General features: G+C 31.6%; 1 protein-coding gene across 1 annotated transcript; it reads right to left on the reverse strand.

Annotated features, from left to right (window-relative positions):
* Nucleotides 1–9,977: 9,977 nt before the first annotated feature.
* Nucleotides 9,978–10,728, reverse strand: LOC145016107 (uncharacterized). The gene is made up of 2 exons (XM_078974522.1): nt 10,352–10,728; nt 9,978–10,236 (listed from the first exon to the last, which is right to left on the reverse strand). Exons 1-2 carry the CDS (start codon nt 10,726–10,728, stop codon nt 10,098–10,100), a joined length of 516 nt encoding a protein of 171 aa, XP_078830648.1. The 3' UTR covers nt 9,978–10,097.
* Nucleotides 10,729–11,971: the final 1,243 nt, after the last annotated feature.

The raw sequence follows: 11,971 nt of genomic DNA on the forward strand, positions 1-11,971 counted from the left end.
ACTTAATTCAGTGGCTTAGGGAAAGCCCTTTGTAGTGTTAAAACTCAACATTTATACCAGTATCAAATTATCAATTCCCAGCATGTTATTCATTCAGTATAACTTAAGTCAGTGGCTTAAAAAAAAGTACATGTTGAAGACAATATAATCAAACTATGGTGTTATTTGTTACATCATGCATCAAATAACCAATAAAAAGCAACCAGTCAAGACGACACAAAATATTAATCGTGCAATACTTCTTTATACACCACATTTGCTGTATAAACCCCATCACCTTTTGAATTTTCGTTAGGCTTTACTAATACTTTTGTATTGCAACGTGAAACCCCTCTGGACAATGCAACATAAAGTTGTCCATGCGAGAATACTGGTTCTGGAAGATAGATACCTACATATGGAATTGTTTGTCCCTGAGCTTTATTGATTGTCATTGCAAAGCACAATCGAATAGGAAACTGTTTCCTCATTAGAGGATCGATGGTTGCTACTAATTGCTTGTAACTGGTATTGGTTTCATATCGATGGATGTGGATTCGCATATGAAATCAATTGTGTTCGCATCTATGAAATCAGTTCGCATATGACATCAATTGAGTTCGCATTTGGTTTTGTGGGTCAAAACAGTTCGCATAAGAAGTTCACGATTTGTTTGAGGTTAATTGATTTTGATTTCGCAAGCTTGGAGTCGGAGATCTGGATTGTGTTCGCATCTATAGAATGCGAGGACAATTTAATGGTGATATTCAGTTCGCATTTGGTGACACAAGTACGTGGTTGATGATTTTTGGTTGGTTCGCATTTGAAATTAGTGGGTTTCGCATTTGGCTTCGTATCTGGGTTTCTCAAACAACTGAAATGCGAATATGAGACAATTGATTAATTTCTCAGTTAATGCGATGAAATGCGAATGAACTCAAAGACGGATGGATGCAAGATGCGAAGAATTTGAATGAAAATGCGAAGTTTTTAATGTATAAATGCGAATTGGGGAAGAAAGCTTAGAGTTTCGCATTTGGCACCTGATCTTTTCAAGAAATAATATAAGTGGTCCAACTTCGCAAAATGGGGTCATTTAATCAGAAAATCGATCATTCTTCAAATATGACATTTAATCAGAAAATCGATCTAAAAATGAGACATTTGGTGTTTATCGATTTTTCAGGGTCGACGGGTTGTATGAAAAGCGAAGGCTGAGTAATTGAAAATTAGAGGATCGATGGTTGTTGCTACTAATTGTTTGTAACTGGTATTGGTTTCATATCGATGGATGTGGATTCGCATATGAAATCAATTGTGTTCGCATCTATGAAATCAGTTCGCATATGACATTAATTGAGTTCGCATTTGGTTTTGTGGGTCAAAACAGTTCGCATAAGAAGTTCACGATTTGTTTGAGGTTAATTGATTTTGATTTCGCAAGCTTGGAGTCGGAGATCTGGATTGTGTTCGCATCTATGGAATGCGAGGAGAATTTAATGGTGATATTCAGTTCGCATTTGGTGACACAAGTACGTGGTTGATGATTTTTGGTTGGTTCGCATTTGAAATCAGTGGGTTTCGCATTTGGGTTCGTATCTGGGTTTCTCAAACAACTGAAATGCGAATATGAGACAACTGATTAATTTCTCAGTTAATGCGATGAAATGCGAATGAACTCAAAGACGGATGGATGCAAGATGCGAAGAATTTGAATGAAAATGCGAAGTTTTTAATGTATAAATGCGAATTGGGGAAGAAAGCTTAGAGTTTCGCATTTGGCACCTGATCTTTTCAAGAAATAATATAAGTGGTCCAACTTCGCAAAATGGGGTCATAAAACGACAAAAGTGCAGAATTTTCATTTCGCATCCCTGTAGTCTTCGCAAAATGGAAAATTTTACCCAGTTTCGCATTTGGGGTAAATTTTTTTGAGAAATTGGAATATTTTCAAACTTTTTTTCTTAAAAAAAACACATTGTCTTCGTCTAAGAGAGTGAGAAAAACGATTAGGGTTTATAAGGGAAATACTTCATGGCAGTGGGATTTATAGCAGGGTTTATAAGGTGGAGAGAACAAACACACGTCTGCTATGAGATATTTTAATCAGCTGCAAATGCAACATTTAAAGGATATTTGTTGAAGCGTATTAGGATGAAAAGGTTTTAAATTTTGAATGACCATGAAATTAGGATTTTGCTGAGAAATATAAGGAATCAAAACAAATTTAAAATTTAATATTATTTTATTAATGGTTGTTTGTAATATTAGCTTAATCGTTTGTACGTCTTAAAAAAATAATATTATTATATTCAATCTATTTATAGAAATAGTTAGATTTCTTTTATAAGTAGTAAAGATATGTGAATTTTATTACACAGGGGAATTGAGATAATATGGTTTATTTGGTACAAAATAAATGAATAATGAGATAAGGGAGATAACAGATTTGATCATTATACTGTAATAGAATTAAGTAAAATTTATAGAATCATAGGACCATTTCTAAATATTTTGTACATACATTTAGACTAATAGGAAACAAAATAGTGAACATCACATACTACTTCAATCTACTTCCGGTTAAAAAAAAAATACATATAAATATACTTGCTTATTCATCATTTGTTTTTTTATGTGTAGCAAATTTTAATTAATTTGTGTTTAATGTTTACATCATTATTGTCGTCATCATTTTAGAAATATGTATCCTTTTATTAGGGTCGATATATTGAAATAGTAACTTTATTCATTATAGGTTTTTGTATTTATGTAAAATTAATACAAAAAAACATGTAATTCTTGACATTTTATATTAATTTTTTAATAAAAACCCGTGTAATACACGGGTCTCACACCTAGTAATATAATATTTTAAAGCATCGATTGTTATGTATGGATAAAAACTATTGTTTACAAATCAGCTTCTTTTTGCATTATCAAAAATGTTCTACAAAGAAAGTATAATGATATAATTATGTAGGTTTTTTAAAGTTAAACTCTTAATAAAAATAAATATAAACTATTGTAATAAAAAAAAGTAAAATTCTACAATAAAACAAAGTATGATTGCATCATTAGATTTTGCCTTCTGTTTCAAAATCCATATCTTGTTTTATTTTATAAAAATAAAAATGTAATAGTTTATTTTTAAAAATGTAAAGCTTCAAATGTTGAATTTAAAAGAAAACACCTTATTCCAGTTTCATGATAAATAATCATCATTAATTACACTACGTAAAGATATATATTATTATTTTTTTTCCTTTTATTTCTAAATATCATTTTAACTATATTTAGTAAAATAATAAATAATATTGACTTTTTAAAATCTGAATAAAAATAAATTTAAAAAGTTTAGTAATATCACGAGTTATATGAAAACATATTATTTAACAAGGTTAAATATTTGTTATAATATATTTGTATATTTTAATTTTTAAAGAAAAATAGATTTGAAACGAAATACATCCCACAAATTATATAAATCAATAAAAAAAAATCTATCATTACATAACGTACCAAGAAATAAGCATTACTAGTTAGATATATATTTGATCATTTAATAAATACTTGCGGTATTGGGTGTGTTCGGCGTGGAGCTTTTGGGAGCGTTTGAGAGCTTATAGCTTCAAGCGTTTGACAAAACGCACAATTTTGAACAGAAAGCCTCGTCGGCACTGCAAGTTTCTAGCGTTTAGTTTGAACAAAACGCTTCAAATTCAAATGCTACTTCAGGTAGCGTTTAACAAAACGCTACAAGCTACAAGCTACCCGCTACCAACTAGTTTTGCTGAAAATATTACAAGGAATATTCTTTATGGAACAAAACATTCAACTTTTTAATAAATACTTGCAGTATTCTGCGTGGTTCTTTCTCTCTTATTTATTTAGTTGGACGTGTATACAAATTCCATAAAATATTACAAGGACTATTCATAAAATATTATAAGGAATATTCTTTATTGAATATATAATGACTTTATACATTCTTTCTCATTGTATAAATATATTATTATTTTAAGTTCTTCCTATTTTCTTCAACAATCTTAATCTATACTTAATTGTTTGTTCATAAAATATCACTATGGGCGTGTTTGGTAAAAGTAGATGTTAGCTGGAAGCGGGTAGTTGATCGCGTGTAGCGGGAAGCTGTAACTTTTATTTTTTATATGAGTGTTTGATAAAAGTAGCTGGAAGCTTTTGAAATATATAAAATTACATAAAAGGACAATTGATTAAAAATAAATAAATATATTAATATATTTTTAAAGGTAATTATGGAAATTGATTTCAAAAGCTCAGTAGCATTTTGTTAAATGCTACATGAAGTAACTTTTAAATTTGAAGCGTTTTGTTTAAACCAAAAGTTAAACGTTCATACTACCAAACGAAACTTTTTGTATTAATAATATATATATATATATATATATATATATATATATATATATATATATATATATATATATATATATATATAATAAAAAAAACGCCTAAACACTTAGGGGAGAAAACTAGAAATCTTAAACCTACAAAAAAACATCAAACGATTAAAACCTACAATCTTAAACATACCTACTTAGCATAACGTTTTTTGACGTCGGCTTTCATCGCCATAACAACTTTAAGCTCCTCCTTGGTCATATCCGATGTGTCCATCATTAGTGTCTTCATGTCACTATTTTTTTGTTTCCAAAGTTCTCATTCGGAAGCAATTTGCAAAAATTTGTTCATTCTTTCTTTTATACCCTTCATATTGTCCCTGGTTTTTTCAAGTCATCCGAATATGACGTTTTGCTTTTGTCTTTGCTTTTTGTTGTGTCCCTTCCCATTGGTTGGTAAGGTGATGAAACTTGAACGGGTACATCATCATTGAGGTTGAAACCAACACGGGCATCAGATGTAGTGTGGTTGGATTCAAATGTTCTTGAACGTTTTGAACCACTATCGATATGCTCTTCGGATGTTTTGCTCACTTGCCATTTTTTGTTATCTTTCACAAGATTCGAAAAGTCAATAAACTTGAAAGTCTTCTTGTATCTTTTTGGTACACTTTTAGAGCTTTCTTCAAAATGACTTCATCACTTTCTATGTTTTTACATTGACGTTTCAAGTTGTTATACAAATCATTAAACAACATGACTTACTTGTTTGTGTTCCCCCATTTTGAGTAAATTTGGTGTTTTGAATGATACTGAAGAAACTTCATTCTTTTGTGGAACCTTTTTGTCACCCACATCCAAAAACAATCATGTTTTTGGTCTTTTCATGTTTTCGCATCTTCTAAAATATCGATCCATGATTGTGCCAATACGAACACTTCTTCGGGATCACATCCTTTAACCACCGATTTCTCTTTTCTTTTATTTGGTGCTCGATTGAACGAATTCGGCTTTGGAATAAAAAATGGATGTTTGAAGTTGTGATTTTGTTTGTTAACAAATTCAGGTTAAGACAAAAATTTAAACGGATTAAAATTCGGGTCGGTTACAGGTTGTAGTTGTGTTTGTGTTTGTGTTGGTCGTTACGGTTGTGAGAATTGTTGTGGATAATACGGTAACATACCGCCATAGTGATAAAAGGGGGAGAATAAATCGATTGATCATAAGAAGGTGTTGGGGTATTTCTAATGGGTGTTGTTTGATTGTTTGGGTTGTTGGAAGAAGACATGTTGAGAGTTTTTGAAAAAAAGATAATGAAAGATAAAGAAATTTGATTGAAGTTTGGTAAATTAAGGGATGATAAGTTTCATATATAGGTAAAAAAAATAATAAAATAAAAATAATTCAAAACATTTTGACCGTTCAAATGGTCAAAGGAACAAGCAAAGCGCTGCCAAATTCGACTGCAGTGTGGCGAGACTGCATTGGAGACCACATACGGGGGGTATTCTTCCTACCATCGTGGTAAGGGTTGCGGCTAAACCGCACCCACTCCCTATGGTCTAACATTTCAACACTATTTCCTCAGTTGGTGTTATAACACCATGGGTGACATTACATGTGATAAAATGACTTAACATGTTTCTTATACCTAATAGTTTAAGAATATATTAATCGGGCTCGATTTTTCAAGACCGATCCAAATCATCTGTGAAGATATTTAAGTGTTGCTATTTATCGACCGATTCAAGAGTGTACATTCCATTTGATCCTTTTTCTAAGTTAAAAATATATCCTTCTAGAAGAACATAAAAATAGTTGCATTGAAAGGTATTGGTCATAATAAAGACCCTGAAAATTGTATATGTCATGATCAACCTAATAAATGGTATTAGAGAAGATTCTATTCAATCATTTGTGAAGATATTTAAGTGTTGCCATTTATCAACCGATTCAAGAGTGTACAGGTCACTTGATCCTTTATGTAAGTAAAAAGGATATCTAGAAGAACATAAGAATAGTTGCATTGAAAGGTATTGGTCATAATAAAGGCCCTGGAAAATGTATATGTCATGGTCAACATAATAAATGGTATTAGAGAAGATTCTATTCAATGATCAATATCTACTCACACCTAATTTAAATTCTTTCCCTATTCTCAATCATCAAAATGCTCCTAATTATATCAAATGTAAAGGGTTGTTCAGAACGAAGCATTTGAGAGCTTCTAGCGTTTGACAAAACGCTCCGTTTTTAACAGAAAGCCTCGTTTGGCACTACAAAATTCTAGAGTTTAATTTAAACAAAATGATCCAAATCCAAATACTACTTCACGTAGCGTTTAACAAAATGTTACCAACTAGAAGCTAGAAGCTACTCGCTACCCGCTATCAGCTATCAGCTATTTTTATCGAGCACGCCCAAAATCTCTCAAGAAATCCTTATTTTGCAAGAAATCACTTTCTTTTTCTAGAAGAAACAATTGGTTATGTCTCTTTACACTACTAATCATCACATGAACGATATCTTAAATGAATGTCCTTGTAAACCTATGTTTGTGCTCACAACTGGATTTCACTCTTGCACTTAAAAAAATTTACTTTACCAGAATTATGAAGATAAACGTCAAGTTGATTTGGATATTATAGCTACATTATCTATAGCAAAATCAATAATAACATTTATCTCATTATTAAAATTTGCTCATCTAAGGAAATGTTAAATATTTTATCAAATACTTTTGGAAATGAGTATATACTATTATAAATGATAAATTCATCTAAGGGTGCATGAAAGGAGAATAATCTTTATATGATGAAGAAATATATTTGAAGGGAAACAAGGTAAACCAATAAGTTGTTACAAGAAAAATCTTTATATGATGAAGAAATATGTTTCAAGGATTCCAATAAGTTGTTAAGTATGACAAGTCTCTTTATCATTAGTATTTAATCTCTTTCTTCTAAAGACTTTAATAGTCCACATGTCACCTTTCTACACTTTTATTTTGCCACTTGGCATCTTCTTGTGAAGCGTTCTCTCTGATTCCCGCTCATCCTTATTTCATTCCAGCTTGCAGAGCAATCTCCTATAAATCAGCAATTGATCCTAAATTTGAATTTTGAAAGAGTTAATTGATACTTGATAGAGTTTCCATCTATATCCAATAATATTTCTATTATATGTAAGATCCTAATTTTTATGAGAGAAAAAGAATTGTTCTTCCTTTCTTTCACACATACATACAAGGCAGGGTCGCACCCAAACTTCCCTTTCTCTATCGTCACCACCATGCAATGTTTATTTTGGTTATAAATGGGTGTTTTTTTATAGATTCAAAGGTGGGAGAAAAAAAGATTTACTATGTAATGATGAATGTGGATTATGATTTCTCCATAAGTGGATCCAATGGCTAAAGTAAGATGCATCCTGATACTCTTTTCATGAGCTTATTCATTATTTACTTAAATTTTCTTATTCACGTCTTTGTTATATTCATAAGTTTTTATTTAATACAGATGCTAAACCTTTTTCATTCAATTTATTTGTCTATTAATCTTTATCATATTCTATTTGCTAAACCTTTTTCTTTTCTTTATAAATATGATTCATGTCCTAACATGACCCTCAAGTTTCTGGTATGTTCGTAACATTTTATTTTTTTTACAATTATACAAATAACATTTAACTTAAATTACTTAATTTAATATACAGGTAGAGGTCAAGAAAATTTTTAAGAAAAAAAGATCTCGATATATTTTTTTTTTCTAAAAATCATCATGTCAGTAAGGTTTAATGCATGAAATAGCATTGCGTGTTGCTGGGGTTGGGCAAATATGAATGAAAGTAAGTAAATTACATTAATATAAATTTGGAATTAGATGTAATATATTTCATAAATTCAATTATGCAAATGATTGACAAGAAAATTTTACAAGAAACATTTTTGAAGTAATTTTAGTTAACTAGCACATATTTAAAAAATGATCGTCATATAAGGTTTTCTTATCTATTTACAAGAAGATTTTACAACACGTGTTACAGTGTGTGCATGTGTTGTGTTTCACCTTGACTACTGACTGTATACAAAGTTTATTGCAGCCTAAGTTTAAATGTTAGATAACATCCTACTTTTAACTTAAAAGTGTTAATAACATCCTAAGTTTAATTTCTAAGTGTTAAATAGCATCCTACTTTTAGCTTTTAATTCTTAAATAACATCCTACTTATCAATCATATCCTAGCAAGTGTTGGGTTTGATTTTACCAACTTAAATGCCATAATTGATTTTGTTCTTCGAAGGTTAGAAGATGAGGTTGGAGAAGAAGAAATGTATGATTCTATTAATAGGGGAAACAAAGATAAAAAGAAAATGGCTAAATACAAGAATTAGCAATCATTTTTTCATTTGTTTTCTTCTTATTATTGGAATATATTTTTTTATTCCTACAATAGCCATGTATTTTCATGTAAATTTTATTACATCATTGTATATTGAAAAGTACCGTGCTTTTTTTAATTTTTTTTAGTTTTATTTTAACACTAATATTATATTTTCTATCAATTGTGATCAAGTAACGAATAGATTAGACCAAATAAATTAAACAACGTGAAATAAAAAAATAATCAAGCCCAATTTCCTACATGAACCAAAACATCATAAAATAATAGAACATTGAATCTCTACATTTATATCGAAATCTTACAAATTTGCATCTGAAAGACCAGATTTAACTCCAAAAGTCACTTTTCGAAAAGGAGATTTAACTAGGTCAAAGTGGGAAAATATATCTCTTAAGGATTATCAAACATGAAAACATATTATTTTTTTATTTTAAGTTATGAACCTATGTATCACACATTAACACATAACACTCAGTAAATAAATTAATGATTTGTAATGTAATGAACAATGATTATTATATTTAGGTAATATATTTTTTATTTTTTGAACCTTGGTTTGCACGGGTTATAACCTAGTTATTTATCCACTCTTCTAGTTGTTATTCTTCTAAACACAATAGATTGTCACCTGTGCTAAAAAAATCCCATACATCGCCTAAAAAGTTGTACATTTAAAAAGTTATTGGTTATTGTTTAATAAGTTAAAGTTGATTCCAACATCCATATCATCCATATCAAGATATAACTACAAACAAGAATACTGCACAAACAAGTCCTTGTAAACAAATTGGAATATTAGTTCATCCTGATAGGATCTTTACAAGCATCATCTTGCAAAGCTTAAAATGATCATAGATAAAAAAAAATCTCAATCGACTTTTATTTACATATATGAGCGGATTTGAATTAGATTTCACAACTTTATGGAAGGGAAGTTAAATTCCTTCCTTAATTGGATTTTTAATGGAATTCAATTCTACGCTAATTTGTAACCAAAAGCCGTAATAAAATGTTAGTGAATTTCAATACGAGTTGAATCCCATGAATTCTAACGAATCGACATGCTTATCGGTATTATCCCATCTTTTCTTACCCTTATTCTATAGAAAAACCATTGATGCTTATCAATATTATCCACATTGTAATTACCATTTGATCTTCAAGAACAAGTTTGTTACACAAATCACAATTTACATGATTTAACTGACTTAATTTACATGAACACTTGGAAACCATTTTATATATATAATCAATTAGACTGTGAGTTAACAAAGAACATTTATGCCAGAATCAAAAACCATAGATTCAAAGAAGCAAAAGACAATAAGCAGCCTACTTATCAACTTGATTGAGTTTGCCTAAACCATCGCAACGAGCACAAACGATCTGAGTCTGGTCTTTCCTGGCTGCATTTGCCCTCAACGTCACACCCGATTTCCTGACGAACCCTGCGCCATCGCACTCAGGGCACCTGCCAAACGCAAACATAATCGAATTAAATCATCAATTAACCACAATACATATATAATATATACTTAATACATATAAATGATGAATCGTTGGTGGATAAGATTTGTTAAACGTACGTGTCCTTGCGTGAGAAAAGTATCGGGAATGCTGTTCCCAGCAGTGCGACGGCAGCTGCGCCGGCGATCAGGTAAGTTGTGCCTTCGGAGGATACATCACCCACGGCGGAGACCACAGTCAGAGATCCCCGCTTCTTCTGGTTCTGGTTCAGAAATTGAAGTGTAGGTGAGGGCGACGTGGTGCGACCATGAACAGATGGTTTGTTGGAGGCGGAGGCGGAGAGAGTTGGTAGGGGAGATATGGTGGCCATTTTTGTTTTGTTTGGTTCATTTTCGAGACCAGTGTGCAGTTTTGTAACATGGATCATACTCTCATGTCCATTGATATTGAGGGTTCCATATTCCAATCCTGGATAAGGATAAGAATGGACCCACATGCACTTACCAACCAGACTTCAACTTTTTATTACGTTTTATTGGTAGGCCAACGTTACAGAAAAATAGACCGCAGATAAAAAAAATAATGTCGGCATTAGATTTAGACCTCGTTACGGCTAAAATAGACACATAGAACTAGAAAGCCTTCTATCTTCTTTGACCTTTATACAACAGCAACTACAAGTCTCAAACTGACCACATTGAAGCCTTGAATTTTCTTCGCCTACTTCACTGTGCAAAACGAAAATCATGTGTAAATTAAGCAAACAAAGAGAAGGTAAGTTAATCTGAACAATAGCACATACATGAGTAAATACTAAATAATAATATAAGCAAAAGAATAAGAGGACCTTCATATGAGGCAAACAAAAAAAATGGGATTCTTCCTCTCTCATGCTCCTTGTTTGACCAACATACAAGACATAATGACAAGTCAACAACTACTCTATAAAATTTTCGAATTCGCACAAGACTCTTGAGGTTGCCCTTCATTTGAAAACAACCCATATTAATGTTAGTTGTGACATTTACCTCCATATCCTCTTCTTTACGGGTCATAGACCTTAAAGATACTTTGTCTTAACAATGTTGATGCTAATTTTGTAGTCCTTTCTCTTCTAACTTTGACCTCTAGGTGTCCAACCATGCGTTCAACATAATCCTACACTCTGCCACCAACATGAAGCATTCAATAAGGTACTTTCCCCACCATGTCACGAGACATCTCATCCCAATATCAAGGCAAATATATACAAATTAAGGTCGAACCTTGATGGAGCCTAATTTCTACCGGGAATGATAATGTGTCTCCAACACGGTCTGAAAACATGTTGTAGACCGGCAATACATATCACACATAGTTATGACATCTCTCGAGGACTTGTCTAGATTACAATGTCCTCGAAATCACCTCACTGGGGATATTATTATACGCCTTCTATAGGTCAATGAACACCATATGGAGAGCCCTATTTCTCCATACGATGGCTAAGGAAATGAGTCGACTCAATTGTCAACCTCCCAAGCATGAAACCGAATAAGTTTCTAAAACAACTGTGTGCATTTAACTCAACCTCCATTACTCTCTCTCTCCCTCTCTCCCATAACTACTCTTGGTTTCATGGTATTTCTGCAACTTCAGGCATTACCTTTTTCCTATAAATTAGGATTTTACGTTTAGTTCTTGAGTTTTAGCAAAGAAAAAAAAGGAAAGAATGTAAGAAGAAAAAGGAAAGTGCAAGA

Source organism: Lactuca saligna, chromosome 9, assembly GCF_052625555.1.
Source record: "Lactuca saligna cultivar CGN05327 chromosome 9, ASM5262555v1, whole genome shotgun sequence".
Taxonomy (NCBI): Eukaryota; Viridiplantae; Streptophyta; class Magnoliopsida; order Asterales; family Asteraceae; genus Lactuca; species Lactuca saligna.

What these genes read in the sequence shown, in the direction of transcription:
- LOC145016107 (XM_078974522.1), bottom strand. Translation starts at nt 10,728, where the DNA reads ATGTGGGTCCATTCTTATCCTTATCCAGGATTGGAATATGGAACCCTC. An exon ending in CTTTTCTCACGCAAGGACAC is followed by an intron (nt 10,237 to 10,351) that starts GTACGTTTAACA and finishes TGCGTTTGGCAG; the next exon opens with GTGCCCTGAGTGCGATGGCG.